This window comes from Eurytemora carolleeae, unplaced genomic scaffold (assembly GCF_000591075.1).
Source record: "Eurytemora carolleeae unplaced genomic scaffold, Eaff_2.0 scaffold338, whole genome shotgun sequence".
Classification (NCBI taxonomy): Eukaryota; Metazoa; Arthropoda; class Copepoda; order Calanoida; family Temoridae; genus Eurytemora; species Eurytemora carolleeae.
Window position 1 is genome coordinate 112,772 of NW_019396530.1, and position 18,339 is coordinate 131,110.

Genomic DNA, 18,339 nt, shown 5'->3' on the forward strand with positions numbered 1-18,339 from the left:
GGGGGTGGATACGTTTTCAGAATTAGTTTTTTGAAATTATTAAATAACGACGACATGTAAAAAAAGTTCTACAATGAACTCGATTTATGTGAGATCGTGCACATCTTGATTTTTAGGAAACTATTATGTGGATTATCAAAGATATCAAAATTAACACTGATAACATGGATACTAAATGAACACGGATGCATCTATTCTTGTTTACAAATTCCGCCCACAGAGAACTGGTTTCAATATGTACGCAGAGTATACACAACCGCAATTAACTTTCCTTGCATTAGTACCTTGGATCAGTAGAGTTTTAAGTAATCAGTTCCCTTTATAAGCGTTGCAACTTCATGCCAAAAATTGCAATCTCATAGATTACTAATTTATACAGTTTACACTTTTATTCAACCTTACGCTAAACAGAATAGCGCAAAATCGATATAGCGCAATTTTGCGCAAAATGAAGTTTGCGAATGGTTGGGCAAAGATCTATTTTTTTGTGCAAAAACAGAAAACAACAAAAGCAAAAATTTGCGCTTTCTTTCGCAAAAATTTGAGTGGTTAATTTTGATGTTTTCAAAATTTCAAATCTTTTAAAATAAGTTGTTTTACCTAAAAATGTAATTTAGATCGTAAATAAAAAAACAGTCATAACTTTTATGGTTTTCAAAATCTACATGCTTTAGAAATATTAACATTTTATTCATATATTTATATACTATTTCTAACTATACAAATTTTTTTTGATTACAAGTTAACAAAATATATTTAACAAATATGTAAAATAAAAACTATTTTTCAATAATTTTTTTTTCCATTCAGATAAATCAAGTTTTTAATCTTCATGGGAGGTAATAATTACAAATGAGAAAAAAACAAGAATAAAACAAGAAAAATTATTTCTTTGATATTTGGAATTTATCAAAATTAACATTTCTGCTATTGTAAAATGAATGGGTTTGCCCACCGATAAAAACTCACTCTCTGCCAATGGCCAAAATCCAAATGCTCACAAAATTATAAATCTTTATTCTTAAAAATATTTTGATAAAGTTATTACAAAGAAAAAATTTCAAAGAACCTGTCAAATCTTTCGTTGGGATGTTTAGAAAGATGAAAATTTCCCTGTATGATATTTGAAGGACTGCAGTTTGGTTTTGGGGAATTATATTGACGTGCTAAGGCTAGGGGTGTCAGAAATGATTTTTTTTTGCATTTTTTGAAAACGTTCAATAAACCTAAAAAAGTTTAATTTTGATAAAACTTTTTGTTCTGGATGATTACAAATATCTATCTAAGACTTTCTTAAACCGGCATATTTTTTCTATATTCATTTAGTTAAGAGTTTGAGTTAAAATAAGTATCAATAAATATTGCTTTATATCGAGTAGATATCCTTATACATCTCGATGTGAAACCTTTCAGAAAGTAAGAAAGATTCTGCAGAAAAAAGTTGCCAAACCAAACAGAATTTCTATTTTGAACAAAAATATTTAGAACTTATATAGAAGCTTTTCTGGGCTGCACTTTACTCTAGTTTTGCATTATTTTCATTTGTGTATAACAGTATAAAAGAGGTTCCGTTGATGGTTTAAAACTAAACAGCTGATGATTCATTGGAGGGAGGAATGGCAAAAACACCAATTTGAAATTCCCAAATATTTTTATGGAAAGTGATGGTAACAGGGAATACAGAGTGCTTCAGGGTACAGGGTACTACAATGTACTGCAAAGTACTGGGCTTTACTGGGGTATACTGGGGGGAAAGGGGGTACATAAACCAAACAGAATTTTTAATTTTTAATAAAAATATATAAGTAGAGTCAGTTAAGCACTTCTAAGGATGTTTTCTTTATAGTTTTGTACTATTTTCATGGACAAAAAAAGCTAGTTTAATACTAATCAGCTGACCACTTAATGGAGGGAGGGATGGCAACAACGCCAATTTGTAATCTCCATATCTGCAGGGTTCTGTTGGGTACTTTGGGGTACTTTGGGGTACTGTCGGGTGCTGTGGGGTGCTCCCTACCTCCATTAAGTGATCAGCTGATTAGTATTAAACTAGCTTTTTTGTCCTGTGAAAATAGTGCAAAACTATAAAGAAAACATCCTTAGAAGTGCTTACTTACATATTTTTTATTAAAAAAAAAAAAAATTCTGTTTGGTTTCTGTACCCCCTCCCCCCAGTAAAGCCCAGTACTTTGCAGTACATTGTAGTACCCTGTACCCTAAAGCACTCTGTATTCCCTGTTACAATCACTTTCCATTAAAAGATTTTCGAATTACAAATTGGTGTTTTTGCCATTCCTCCCTCCAATTAATCATCAGCTGTTTAGTTTTAAACCATCAACAGAATGTCTTTTATACTGTTTTACACAAATAAAAATAACGCAAAACTAGAGTAAAGTGCAACCCAGAAAAGCTTCTTTAAGTTCTAAATATTTTAGTTCAAAATGAAAATTCTGTTTGGTTTGGCAACATTTTTTTGCAGAATCTTTCCTACTTTCTGAAAGGTTTTACATCGGTATGTTTAAGGATATCTACTCGATATAAAGCAATATTTATTAATACTTATTTTGACTCAAACTCTTAACTAAATGAATATAGAAAAAATATGCCGGTTTAAGAAAGTTTTAGATAAATATTTGCAATCATCCAGAACAAAAAGTTTTATCAAAAATTAGACTTTAAAAGTTTTATAGAAGTTGTTAAAACAATGCAAAAAATCATTTCTGACACCCCTAGGCTTTGTACGCCAATATAATTCACCAAAACCATACTGCAGTCCTTCAAATATCATACAGGGAAATTTTCATCTTTCTAAACATCCCAACGAAAGATTTGACAGGTTCTTTGCTTTTATTTCCTCCAAAGCTTTTTTCTCCCAAACACTTCATTTCGAATTTTCTTGATTTATAATTTTATAATTCAGTGATAACTAGAAAACTCTTGAATGTGAAGCAGACTCAAGTTATGACTTTAAATAGTCCAATGTACATGAGGCACAGCAATTGTGCAATGTAAACAGACCCATTTCACTTAATAAGTGATTTCATACCTTTTTTCCTTTATAACGACATGAAATGCACTTCAGATGTGCTTTAATGTTGTTCTCCTATTTTACAGTTTTCTGGTTATCACTGTACAGAGCTTTTCCCCCCAAAAATGCTACTAATTTACATCTGGATTTAGATACTTATAGTCTGGGATGCAATCATGCAATATAGGGTCGTTAACGAGCTATAGGGAATTGAAAATGAGCGGAGGATTTCATTAACGAACTGCAAAAACCGTTAGTTTTTATTATCGTTACCGATCGAAAATAACCGTTCTTGGAAAAAATATTTTTAGATTTTCCAATCGGAATTTTGTGGAGCGGAACTGCGCGAAATTGCGTGGAATTCAGCGGAATTGTGCGGAAATTACAAGGCCCGCAATTGCGCGCAAGTAAAATCTTCCTGGCTATATTGTTGAAATCACTTAAATAACAGTGTTTTCTCGTCCTACATGGACGGTAAGGCTTATTAACGCTACCCCAAAATAACATAATTTTTTAACTTGCTAACATATTAATTAGTAATATGGACGCTGAAAATAACAGAAAAAAACATATTTAAGGGACTGTAAGTGTATTTAAGGGACTGTAAGTGTACTTAAGGGACTGTAAGTGTATTTAAGGGACTGTAAGTGTATTTAATGGACTGTAAGTGTATTTAAGGGACTGTAAGTGTATTTAAGGGACTGTAAGTGTATTTAAGGGACTGTAAGTGTATTTAAGGGACTGTAAGTGTAATTTCAAATAACTCTCCATGCAAAGATAGCAATGACCTATAATTTATAACCCTTACAACCTTAATCTAATTAAAAATGACTCGTAAATTGTTTATTTCCGTGAATTTCTCCATTGCTTCTTATAAACATGAAATGTGCAATTCACTTTTGCAGAGAAACCACAAAGAATATGAACAGTTTAAATTAACAAAAACATGGATATCCAATTCTTACTTGATCAGACAAAACTTTCAAAGTTGTAAAATTGGGCCTTGCCATCTTTGCATGGAGGGTAACTTGAAATTACGCTAACAGTCTCTTTACATTTAAAAAAACTGTAACATTAGGGTTGGAACCCACGGCCGCCATGAGCCTCCCCTTTGCACCATGATCGAGCCTCCCAAACTTGCCAGGCAGTACGAGCCTCCGCTAAACAGTAATTGTTAAAAAATTTTCATTACACATAAAAACCAAGATTTTAAAAAACCTGTGTTGAATAGCAAAGGCTTGTTTATTTCATAGGAAAGGCTCTGTACTCTATGGCAGAGGCTCGTCCTGCGTTGCAAATTTGGGAGGCTCGGTCTGCATAGCGGAGGCTCATGGTGGCGGGGGGTTCCCTCCCTTGCATCGTAACAAGGAAAGGACTCTATTTATTATAATTAAGTTCTAAGTTACTTAGTAGATTACAAAATGGACAAGAGATGTCGCCACAGAAGCATTGAACCGTGGAATCATCAGGAGCATTCAGTATGTTTGGACTAAAAAAAAGAGAAAAAAGTAAATAAAAAAGTTGTTATTCAAACACGAAAATTTCGCAAAAAAATACGGAAATTTTAATTGGCTGGTTCATCATCATGGGTGAACGTATTTGGACGAACAAAAACTTAAAAAGATAAATCAAATTCACTTTATCAAACATTTATTAAAGTAAAGGAAGAGCAATTATAAATATGACATATCTTGAAATATTGAGCTATCAGAGCAGAGAATTCAACAAGTTTTTTTGAGCAATTAATTGTTGCAGCAATTTTTGCTGATTTTTTTCTCGAAGTTTTCGCGAAAATATTTAAACGAAATTTTTGCTTTCTCAGTTTCGCAAAAACAAATCGGGAAATTTTTTTTCGCGAAATTTTAGATGGCATTTGCATTTTTTCGCTTCATTCATTTTCGGAAAAAATGTTAAATTTCGCGAAAAAGTTTGCTAAATGCGAACGAAAATTTTCGCATTTTTCCGCATTTTTTGGAAGACGTTTAGATATAATTTTGACACAGTTATATATCGATTTCTCGAGACAATTTTGAAACGGAAAACTTTTTTCTCAAAACGCCAACTTTTAAACTTTTAAACGAAGTTGCACAGTTGGTTAAAACCCTTTGGGAAAGTACCTAACATCTAACAGCCAATGAAAAAAATCGTTGTTAACTTAAAGATAATGGCTTACCTAATGTTCCTGTCTATATTGTAAGAATCCAGAATGGAATTCATGTTCTCCGAGGAAGAGGATGTTCCAAGGAACGGATCTGAGGAACCTGGACCGGAACTGGGTCGGAGGAACCCGGAAATAGGTTCAAAATGAAACGGTTCTGAGGTACGTCTATCATCGTTCAAACTAAAAATAGATAATGATTTTATCCTAGATGGCTGACAAATTTTTAAATACAAGAATAATGGGTGGGAGGTTAAGTGGTCTTGGGGGTGGTCATGAGTATGAATCTTTAACAAATTGTAAAAAAAATTCTTGTACTAGAATAAGATCTTATATCTGAAGCATCTAAAAAGCATCATTTTTAAAGCTCTCTAATTAAATGCTAAAACAGGTTTTTTCGTGACATTTTATATCAAAATCAGGTTATAACGTCTGTTATATGAAAATCAGGTTAACGTCTGTTATATCTTAGGTTTTTAACAGACTTTTTCTATGCAAACGTTTCTGACTTATGTAATTCAGGACCCATGTTTGCTTTTTAATAAATTTATCAGTTCACCTGGTCGCGCATTTTAGTGCACTTCCCTCGGATCGTCTTCGATTCTTCAAAAAATTCCATTTCTTCTGGTGCTCCTCATTTTCCTCTTCATCATCCCCTAATTTCAGTAAAATATAAATATATCTCTGAATAGAATTCTATATTGCTTTTTGGAACATTCCTCCTGAATAGTTATTTGTTAATTATAAATACTTTCCTTTGTTTTTTAGCATCTCCTCGTCATCCAAGGAAATTTTTTTACGAACTCCTTTTATCTTTATTTTCAGCTCAGATTTGATTTTATCAAAACTTGATTTACGTCCAGCTTTCTTAGGTTTAGATTCATATTCTTTATTAGGTTTCTCTATCTCTGGACCCCGCTCTGCTGCTTGCTCATCTGTCAGCTGTTCAAAACTGGTTTTATTAGATTTCTTCGCGGGCTTTTTATTTGTTGCTTGGTCATCAGTGCGAAGAGTAGAATGCAAGGCAGATCCTTCTTTATCTTGCATTCCATTCTTTACAGATCTGCTTTCTCTGCCTGAAAAAAAATATTTTTGTCAGCCCTATTTTTAATGTTAATTTCTAAGTCAGAATATATCGAAACCCAGAGATACTAGACCTTTAGAATTGTGGATATCAAGATTAATGCTTGATCTCCTCTTTTTATTAATCTTAAAAATAATTTAATCCTATGATAATATCCGGGAAATTGTCAAAAATCCAACCAATCAGAGTGCTGATTGTTGAAACCGAACAGCCAATCAGAAGCCAAGAAATTTCAAAATTTCGGCGCGTAATCAATGAGAGAATTGGTCCGAAAAAGAGAAGATTGAGCAGAAAATCAAAAGTGCATCGACCGTGGATGCAGAGATTTAGCAATCTGGATTAAGTGAATCCAATACAAGAGGCTCAGGGAACAGTGAGTGGTGGGAATTTAAAGATTTAGCTCCTGCAAAAGTTTTTAAAACTTGCAAACCAAAACAGAAAGATCTGCAAAAAATGTATTTACAAATTTTACTAAAAAAAAACTTGATTTCGCTTCACAGCTGAGTCTGTCATCTTGGAAGTTAAATTTTCAAACTTTATTGTACAATTTGTGTAAAGTTGAATAAAACTTTTCCTCCTGCAATTTCCTGCCTTGGAAGTTCAGATCTAAATTACAACAGATGATCTGAATGGCAATCCCATTTATTTTAGTAAACAAACCACAGCCAAGGTAAATAAAGATGCAGACGCGTCTGACAAGTTATCCGCCCCAACGTTAATTGGATCACTAAACACACTGTGGAAATAACCCCGAATTATGCACCTCGAATAATATATTAAAGGGAGTGACTTGCAATGAAGGTATTTGAACTGAGAATGTAGAATTGTGGTGAACTTTTTTAGGATTCATTTGAGACATAGAAAAAGAGTTTTTATGATGTATAATTACTGAATTGGAGGTTGGATTTCAAAGTCGACGTTTAAAATCATTCATTTGTGTGCTTACTTAAGAGAATCGATTTTTTTAAATTATAAATAACGACGAAAAAGTGTAAAAAAATTCTACTGTAAACTTATTAGATGTTTATTGAAGTTTTCTGAATAAATCAATGTTAAAATTAACTATTTCTTTTTCATCATTATATTGAATTTCTTATTCTTTATGAATTTGCTTACAGATTTTTTCAAATTCTTCAAATGACGTCTTTTTAATAAAAATTCAAGGAAATCTTCAAAAAATGTTTGTGAACAATGAGACATTACAGAAACCAATAACTGAATAAAATTACTTATTTTTGATAACAATAGTTAATTTCATTTTCACAACCTGTTCCTAAACAACTATTTGGTTTACTGCAGAATTGTTCTTTCATTTTTCGTCTTAATAATTGAATATTTTTTTTAACCTGATTCTCAACATCTTCCCTCATAAATGAGGATTTTTTTTTTAATTGAATTTGTTCTCTTTCTTAACAATACGCACCGTAAAACGTCTAATAGATCTCACATGATTCCTTAAAAAAATTCTCCACAATACTAAATTCTCAGTTCAACTATCATACATTGCCGGTCACTCCCTTTAACTTGAAATATACAGCTGACTGTTAAGTAACTAATTTGCGGCTAGATAGGCAGGGTGGTCCGCGTCAATGATCCAACTATGACTACCCATGGAATATGAAATAGAAGGGAGATATAACTGACGCGGCCCGCCCTACCATATGATTATGCATGCTTTGCAGACAGTACTCCATTGATTAAGGAATATTTGTCTGGTGTACAATTACCGCGTATACAATAACCTATTCTGAATATTTCTTATACAAATGGAGTATCCGTCTGCAAAGCATGCATAATCGTTTGGTAAGGCGGACCGCGTCAGTTGTATCTTCCTTCTATTTCATACTCCAGCTAGATGGCAGGGTGGTCCGTGTCAATGATCCATCTTTGACTACCTCATATCTGACTGATCTGTGAAACAATCAAATAAAAACATTGCAGAGATTTCTACCAAAAATGTTTTTGTGTTTAGGTTTTAAAAGATTTTGATGCAGCATGAGATTTTCATATTTTTCTTCAATGCAATTTTCAGCTTTCATTGTTTCACTTTTTTCATTCTAATAATTCCTAGACTTTTTTATTATGTTAACATGTAAATTTATCTACTTTAAGATCAAGTTTACTTTAAGATCAAGTTTACTTTAAGATCAAGTTTACTTTAAGATCAAGTTTACTTAAAGATCAAGTTTACTTCAAGATCAAGTTTACTTAAAGATCAAGTTTACTTAAAGATCAAGTTTACTCAAAGATCAAGTTTACTTCAAGATCAAGTTTACTTTAAGATCAAGTTTAATTCAAGATCAAGTTTACTCCCAGATCAAGTTCACTACAAGATTAAGATTACTCCAAGATCAAGTTTACTCACAGATCCGGTTTACTACAAGATTAAGATTACTCCAAGATCAAGTTTAATACAAGATCAAGTTTACTTTAAGATTAGATTTATTCAAAGATCAAGTTTACTCCCAGATCAAGATTTCTCCAATATCAAAATTACTCTAAGATTAATATTACTCCAAGATCAAGTTTAATACAAGATCAAGTTTACTCCCAGATCAAGTTTACTCCCAGATCAAGTTTATTCCCAGATCAAGTTTACTCCCAGATCAAGTTTACTACAAGATCAACTTTACTCCCAGATTATTACTCCCAGATCAAGTTTACTCCCAGATCATTACTTCCAGATCAAGTTTACTCCCAGATCAAGTTTACTCCTAGATCAAGTTTACTTCAAGATCAAGTTTACTCCAAGATTAGGTTTATTCCAAGATCAAGTTTACTCCCAGGTGGATACCTCAAGTAGGACTGGGGATGTAGAAACTTTTCAAGAGGATTTTCCCAAGTCTGCCCTAGCCGCAGCGCTCGGCCCTCTAGCCAATCCTAGCCGCAGCGCTTGGTTCTAGGGTTTTTTTTCATTTCAAGTTCGTTGACAATGCCCTTAACCTTTTTTTTTATCGCCCAGTTCCCAAAATTATGTGTTTTAGGTCGTTAATGGTTAATAATTAAATATTGTTGACAATTAGTGCAGTTGTGTTATTATTAACTTACAGATGGTCGATAGAGATGGTAAACATTTAGAACAGCTTTCCAGTTGGTGCTTACTGTCTTCAATAATAGCATCATAGATTAATTGATAAAAACAGATACAACACTAGATGTCGTTTTTTCAAAATTTTGGGATTTTTCGTTCACAATAACCCTGAGGCAGAAGTACAAAGGAGTTCCGCGCAGGCAGCGTTGAATAACATGACATAGAGAGAGCATGCACTGCTTGCAGGTGGCACTCTAGCGTCCTATCTGTTATTGTAAAATATCTATGAATAATAGGATATGGTTGTTAAAGGTTAATAGAAAAAAATATCATTTCCTAAAACTGAGGCCCAGTCCTATCCTCAAGAGATTTCTTGAAGTAGAGTCAATATTAAATTTTTCCGGAGCCTGTCTTTTCAAACCAACTTGGAAATATTTAAAACTTTTCTTAGAAGCTTTAAGGGGGTCGGGCGGTGGACAAAGACAGAGAAAGAGTCTGTTCTACGCCGACTACACTTAACTCCTTTGGGCTTCTGCGTCAGGATTATTGTGAACGAAACACATAGAAATCTAGAAAAGAGGACATCTAGTGTCCTATTTATTATTTTAATTAGTCTATGATACAAACATACAAATACACAATTAATAATTACAAAATAAATAAATAAGAAAATAAAAGCAAAAACATCCAGAAAACAACGGAATGAACATCATTAATAAAATTGCAGTTTTGAGAAAAGAAAAACCATGTACATTGTTTCTTAACAAGCTTGTACGTGTGTTCAATAACAAGATTATACTCTGAAAAACAATGCTATATATAGAAGAGAAAAACAAAAAAACATGAATGTAAAAAACATAAAGAGAAAAACTGTCTTTGATAATTTTTAAAAACCTTCCAATTCTATACCCCCCCTCCCCCTCCCCCCCCCGCTGTCGAATAAAAGAAGACTTATCCGACTTCTTAAAAAACAAATACCTTTATCAAGTGCTTTTGAAAATAAAAATACTACAGCAACTCACTCTGAGCCGTAGTAAATTTGAATTTGAACAGGACCTGCCAAGTTTGTACCGGCCTGCCAGATAACAGCGTGTACTGACCGGATCCTATAGTACAGTACGTCGCCCTAACCAGACTAACATACGACAGGGGTAAATTTTCTTGGCATAGTACCGTGAGAGGGCTAACTATGACAACTCCCATGGCGCGTTTAGACTTTTTACAGTAGCCGGCCTAATCCTAGGCCTATTTGACCGCCCTGGCTTAGTCCACCGTGAACTGTACTGTAAGGTAAGCAAAGAGAGCAATGCCCAATTGATTAACCCCTAAATCTGATTAAAATGTGAAATTTCCATTTTTCTGTTTAAATGTATAAATTCTGATGATATCTTATCATACTTGATCAGACAAACCTTTCAAGGCCAATGGTACCATTGTAAATCGGACAATGTCATCTTTGCATAGAAATTAGCTTACAGTCCCTTTAAGTGAAATGGGTCCGTGTACACTACACTACAGTTGTTCTATGAATGAATAAATGTTGTATTTGAAGAGAGGTTGCATGATTTATAACTTCCAGGATTCGGCTCTCTCGTTAAAGTCTCTCGTGTTTTTTATCCTAATATTTTCTTTCCTTAGTGCATTAAATATACTGCAGTATTTTAACCTACAGCAATAAAGGGACCGCTCCCTCTTTTACTTTAAAGGGACCAGTCAAAGCGTCAACATTTATTAACTTCTTAATTGGAGTTATTAGCTTGTAAGATTAAAGTACAGTGTTCATTCCCTGAATTGGGGCTTGTTACATTGTAACATTTTGAGCAATTGTTTCTTGTTAAAACTTCTTCACTGGAGTTACTAGCTTGTAAGGTTAAAGTAAAATGCTTATCCTCTAAATTGAGGCACAAGTCATTGCTACAGTTTGAGCTATTTTCATAAATCTTTATATTCTACTAAATTTTTTCTTGTATTTAGAATCTGTTTGTTTACTATTTGTCTACTGGATAACATAAATAAATCTAAGGCACATACAATGGTGTTTTATTTTTTATAGCAGCATTACTAATAGAAAGCTTAATATTAAACTCAAACCACCAGGGAGGGTTTATTACCCAGAACAACAGTGTTTGAATTCATGCTACATTGGACTATGTACAATCAAAACTTAAGTCTAACATCTATGTTGTGAAAATTGTTAACAAAACGTGATGGCTTTTGGATTTCTACAAATTCAAAATTAATTTTTTGGCTAATTATATTGTACCTCCAGAGTCCAATTTATATAAATTTTAATTAAAATAAGTTTAGTTTTTTTCATATTTGCGCATGAATTATTTTTAATCTTACTGTTGGATATCACCCCCAAGGTACTAATGCAAGGAAAGTTAAATGCGGTCGTGTATACTCTGCATACAAATTAAAACCAGTGTTCGTCTAGTATCCGAGGAGGTTAAAAGCATTTAATTTTGATAATTCACATAATAGTTTCCTATGACCAGAATATTTCATAGATTATTTTTGTGAAAATGGATTCCATATCAGGCTGTGTCGACATCCGTCTTGTGTTTACTTTTTCGCCCGAAGACAGTACACTGCAGTGCAAAAAAGCACAAACCTCTGAAATAACTTTCTTTGCATTAGTACCTTGATCACCCCAATCTAAAGTGACAATTTTTTGTATTAAACTAAGCTAATAAAATAGGCCAATAATAGGCACAGTACTGTTAAAAAGTCTGGCCGCGACATCAAAGTTGAAACAGATAGGATAGGTTCGGGCCGGTACTTGCCGCGCGGCACTAAGACCGGTACAATAGGTCGGTCACGAACCTCTGACCCTTTAGTTAAAGTAAATTTAACCTAAAGTCTGACCGCGTCAAACTTGTTGCACCAGCTAGTCCTATTGAATGTCTGCTTTATTTACCCAATGTCCGGGCGATACAGTACAAACTGGGAACGGAAAGGTTGACCCGGTTTAGAAATTCAAATGTACTACGGCAGTCGTCTTTATGTTACTCAATTTGATGGGTCCCATTGTATAGGTTTACCTTGAATTTCTTCCTTGGGGGATTCATTCAAGTCCGTTCCTTTCTCATCCATCATTGGTAACTAGATAGATAGATAGATAAATAGATAGAAAGATAGATAGATAGATAGATAGATAGATAGATAGATAGATAGATAGATAGATAGATAGATAGATAGATAGATAGATAGATAGATAGATAGAAAGATAGATAGATAATAGATAGATAATAGATAGATAGATAGATAGATAGATAGATAGATAGATAGATAGATAGATAGATAGATAGATAGATAGATAGATAGATAGATAGATAGATAGATAGATAGATAGATAGATAGATAGATAGATAGATGGATAGATATATAAATAGATAGATTATGTTCATATTTATATTATAATATAAATAGGCTTTTATTTTCAATTGCTTTGACAAAGCTGTTAACGGTACCGTTGTAAATATTTGCATGGAGGGTCACTAGAAATTAGCGTACAGTCCCATTACAAACTGTTTTCTTCTACATTTTAAAAAAGAAACAGACAAAATAACAGACAGACAAACAAACGTACAAAAAGCCTTTATATTAATGTAGGCATATGTTTATGAGTTATTAAATGTATAGAAAACAATATATCATTCAATAATTAATATCTTTTTTATCTTAGAGAGGGGGGAGGAAGGGAATGGGGGGGGGATGAAAACAAAGCTTAGTAAGAATAAAATAAAAATGAAGGTTTACATCTTAATCTAAGTTTGTTTTAAGGTATTTTGTTAAAGCTTGCAATCCTTTTATAGTCTAGTATTTTTATTTTAATGTTCTATTTAAAAATGCGTCTTTGTAAATACATAAATTGAGTCTTTGTCACAAACTTTGATTTTGAAGCACTTAAAAAACGTTTCCTTAAATAACGTTTCCTTAATGAACGTTTCCTTACTGAACGTGTCCTTACTAAATGTTTCCTTACTGAACGTTTCCTTACCGAAATTTTTCTTACCAAACGTTTCCTACATAAAACGTTTCCTTCCACAAAACGTTTCCTTACATCAAATTTCCTTACATAACGTTTCCTTACATAATTTTTCCTTACATAACGTTTCCCTACATAACGTTTCCTTACATAATGTTTCCTTACATAACGTTTCCTCACATAACGTTTCCTTACATAATGTTTCCTTACATATGTTTTTTGTTTAAATAACGTTTCCTTTTTTTGGATAACTTTTGTTAGGAAGCGTTTTGTAGAAGGAAACGTTTGTAGCAGGAAACGTTTAGTGGCAGGAACCGTTTGATGACAGGAATCGTTTGATGACAGGAAACGTTTAGTGGCAGGAAACATTCCAGTAAGGAAGTGTTCAGTAAAGAAACGTTATGTAAGGAAACGTTTTGTATTTATGCAATCCAATGAAATTGGTCGTAGACCTTAGATATTTTAGAACATGAATTCAGTTAGATCAAATAATCCAAGTTTTAAATATAAAAGGTTTACATCATCAGGCTAAGAAGATATAGGGGATTAGAAAATTTGGATTTGTGGCAAAGATGATGAATTGTGGAGATGTCAGTGATTACCTCAAAATAGAGAATTGTCATTGATACAAATCTATAAAATAAAACAAGACATTGGTATATATATGTTGCCTATAGCCGGCCAAACCGCTGAACCGAATGGGCTGAAACTTGTTGTGGACGCTCATGGGTGGCAGGGGGTTGTTATAGGCTAAAACAGTTCTCAATAATTTTTATAAATATTTTTTTCACGGGCAACGCCGGGCCCTTCGGCTAGTTCGTTAGAATTTTCGTTGTAAAACATATTTATCGAAATTTTCAAATCGATTTCTGTAAAAATGTAGTTAAATGCCGTTAACTGTTGTTTATTTATTCTAATCTGTAAATTTCTAGCAAGCCTGTTTCAAGCAACTATACCTGCTAAACATGGCAGCCGTGTTGAAAAGAAGAAACTAATTAGTTTTCTACACAAGATAAATTAGATTTGTCTAACGGAAGCCATGTCAACATCCTATACTCAGAAATAACTGGACTGTACGTCAACATCATATACTCAGAAATAAAGGGACTGTATGTCAAAATCATATACTTAGAAATAAAGGGACTGTACGTCAACATCACATACTCAGAAATAAGGGGACTGTATGTCAACATCACATACTCAGAAATAAAGGGACTGTACGTCAACATCATATACTCAGAAATAAAGGGACTGTATGTCAACATCATATACTCAGAAATAAAGGGACTGTACGTCAACATCATATACTCAGAAATAAAGGGACTGTACGTCAATACCATATACTCAGAAATAAAGGGACTGTATGTCAACATCATATACTCAGAAATAAAGGGACCGTACGTCAACATCACATACTCAGAAATAAAGGGACTGTATGTCAACATCACATACTCAGAAATAAAGAACTGTATGTCAACATCATATACTCAGAAATAAAGGGACTGTACGTCAACATCATATTCTCAGAAATAAAGGGACTGTATGCCAACATCATATACTCAGAAATAAAGGGACTGTTCGTCAACATCATATACTCAGAAATAAAGGGACTGTATTTCAACATCACATACTCAGAAATAAAGGGACTGTACGTCAACATCACATACTCAGAAATAAAGGGAGTGTACGTCAACATCATATACTCAGAAATAAAGGGACTGTACGTCAACACATATACTCAGAAATAAAAGGACTGTATGTCAACATCATATACTCAGAAATAAAGGGACTGTCCGCGTAATCTGAAGTGAAATAAAGGGACTGTAAGCGTAATATTAAATGTGACCCTCTATGTAAAAATGGCAATGCCCAATTTACAGTTTGATCATAAATGTGGAGGATATTGTTGTTTTTCTGACTCGAAAAGTGATTATTTCTGTGAGTTTCTCCATTGCTTCTTATAACCGAAAATGCGCAAGTGACTTTTGCAGAGAAACCGCAAACGAAAATAAACGAAAACATTGCTTTTTAATTCATACTTGGCAAATCTAATGAAATTTTGTATTTGCTATTTTATACTTGCGGGGCTATATATTTCAACTTTTGGATTTCTGAGGTCTCCCACGATATGTTGTACCACGCAAATATTCCCCTTTAGTAAAAGTAAATTCAACCTGTATGAGGCATAAAGTCTGACCGCGTCAACCTTGTTGCACCGGCTAGTCCTGTCCATAGAGTTAGGTACAGTACAAACTGGGACCGGAAAGGTTGACCCGGCTCGGAAATTCAAATGTACTACGGCTGCCCGTGCTACAGGTTTTAAATGAAAGATAACAATTGTGTATTATATATATTCACTTCAAACTTAAGTAAAATAAGTAAAATTCATAAGAAGTAACTGAGTAAAATCCACCTGAACTGCTAAACTTTTTCTTCGGGTTCTGTTAAATCGCAGGAGGTCGTCTCCTAAATCATAATTATAGTAATAAAAATGATGATAATAATCATAATAATAACAATGATAATAATAGCAATAATAAAAATAATTTAAAGAAATAATAATAATGATAAAAATAATCATGATTCGAGAAATGTATTTTTGCATTTAATAAAATGATTCTCTGAAAAGAGTGCAAAGTGAAGATATGAAGAAATACAAAAATTCTTTGAAAAAGTTGTCAAAGAAAATATAAAATAAGATACATTTAGGACAAGAAATATGTTTTCAAATATTATATTGGAGGGAGGGGGTGAAAGGGGGTTTAAATACACTTTTTAAACCCACCTAGCTCTGTGAAGAAGAACGTATATGAAAAAATCTTTAGCAATCTTTTTGCCAAAAAAAAAATTCTAATGTTGGAAAATGCCTAACTCCTCTTTATTCTTATTATAAGATTAAATACGTTGTTTCAATCTATCGATATCACAAACACCGTAAAAAGACAAAAGTCTGTGTTGAAACTGTCTATATTTAGATACAGGGTGTCCCACGAAACATGATAGTTGGTGAATAGTTTAGAATGTCTTCTTCCATAAGTTGTTAAGCTATTTATTACCAAAGAAAATAATAAAAATATTATATACGAGTCATATTATAGTAAAATATATTTGAGCAAAAGATTTTTGAAACGAAATAAACTGCAAACAGCCTATCATATCTAATACAGTGTATGGATGACGACATTCAAAACTATTTACAAATTGTCATGTTTCGGGTTACACCCTGTATAAATAGGTACAGGTAAATAAGTTGACCGCAAAAAAGTGTGGTTTACGGCGCCTGGTGCAAAATTGTACCTTTTTTTGAGCAACTCTCCTGTATGGTGTTTTTTCAATATTTTTTGAAAATTTGTAACTTTTTTGGTACTCCAATGGCCCAAAAGAAAATCCGCGACTTTTTTTTTCTTTCAAAATCAAAAATTCAGAAAAGCAAAAATGTGCATTAATATTATTTCTCTATAAATCTTAAGTTTTATTAAGATTGAATCAGAGACTCACAAAAAATTGGCAAAATTGTAATAAAAAATTTGCAATTTTCAGTTCTGGGCTAATTTTTATGGAAAAGTTATTTACATTCTCTAGTTCCTTTCTTCCTTGTATATTCTAAAGTATTGAATATACGCTGTTCAGTTGAAATCTTAAGAACCATTGAAAAACAATTTTTCCGTAAAAATTATACCATAACTGAAAATTGCGAATTTTCTAATTACAATTTTGCAAATTTTCTGAGATTCTGTGATTCAATCTTTTTAAAATTTTAGATTTCGATAGAAACAATTTATTTACACATTTTAGTTTTTCTGAACTTATGATTTTGAAAGAAGAAAAGGTTCGCAGATTTTTTTGGGCCATTGAAGTACCAAAAAAAACAAATTTTCAAAAAGTATTAAAAACACTATACAGAAGAGTTGCACAAAAAAAGTTACACCTTTGCACCAGGCGCCGCAAATCACACTTTTTTTACTCACCCTGTATATTTACGGGTTATAAAGATATAAATGAAATAGGGTTTTATATTACACTAATTGCTTATAAGTTAAAAAGATTTTCTAATCCCCATATCATTGCAACCCAATGTCGTATACCTTTGATATTTCAAACTTAGATTCTTTGATCTAACATAATACATAGTTTGAAATATCAAAGGTTTACAACATTAGGTTGCAAAGATTTAGGGAATAGCAAATTTGAGGTTGTGGCAAAGACTCAATTCCTTTAGATAAAAGAATTCATCAAAGATATTAAATCAAAATTGAGATTATAAAAGATTATCATTTTTAAAAGTTTAGAATTTACAAAAGAATTACAACAGAATAGAACTTTAAAAAGATTGGAATTTGTATATTTATACAGTTTATTAACCTTTCCTAAATGTCATATGAGTTGCCACAAAAAAATTGTGCCCGGTCGGTTAAGCCATGTTGACGTTTTTAGATACAAACAGAGAAACCAATTATATTTACAGAATATATGAAATTTTATAGAATATTAGATTTTATAAAATATTATTACCTTGTATAGTATCATGTATGTCTATTGCCTCAAGAACCGCACTAAATATATAAATATATCATCATCATCATCATCATCATCATCATCATCATCATATTATAATTAAAGGGGACTGTAAGCATAATTCAAATTATCTCTACAAAAGCGACTTTCTTCTGCACGTGCAAGAAAACAAATTCACGCACCCCCCTGACCATTTAGTAGAATCAAATTCAACCTAAAGTCTGACCGCGTCAACCTTGTTGCACCGGCTAGAGTCCTATTGAGTGTTTGCTTTATTTACCCGATGTCCGGGCGATACATTACAAACTGGGACCGGAAAGGTTGACCCGCTTCGGAAATTCAAATGTACTACGGCTGCCACATTTGAAGGGTACCGTTGTGAATCGGGCATTACCAACATTACGCGTAAATTAATCTTAATAATAAATGGATTATGAACGTGTTGGTACTTTTTATGTCTATCTTATTTTTATGCAAAATGAATTCTGCAAACCCAGTATTTTCTTATTTCTTTAGGAGCACGATTGAAATC

At 32.8% G+C, this 18,339-nt stretch overlaps 1 protein-coding gene across 1 annotated transcript; it reads right to left on the minus strand.

Moving 5' to 3' along the window:
- Window positions 1-4,031: 4,031 nt before the first annotated feature.
- Window positions 4,032-17,840, minus strand: LOC111704930 (uncharacterized). Its single transcript, XM_023477327.1, has 7 exons — window positions 17,805-17,840; window positions 15,706-15,758; window positions 12,346-12,406; window positions 5,942-6,262; window positions 5,746-5,842; window positions 5,202-5,369; window positions 4,032-4,517 (listed from the first exon to the last, which is right to left on the minus strand). Exons 3-7 carry the CDS (start codon window positions 12,398-12,400, stop codon window positions 4,406-4,408), a joined length of 753 nt encoding a protein of 250 aa, XP_023333095.1. The 5' UTR covers window positions 12,401-12,406; window positions 15,706-15,758; window positions 17,805-17,840; the 3' UTR covers window positions 4,032-4,405.
- Between the last annotated feature and the right edge of the window lie 499 nt (window positions 17,841-18,339).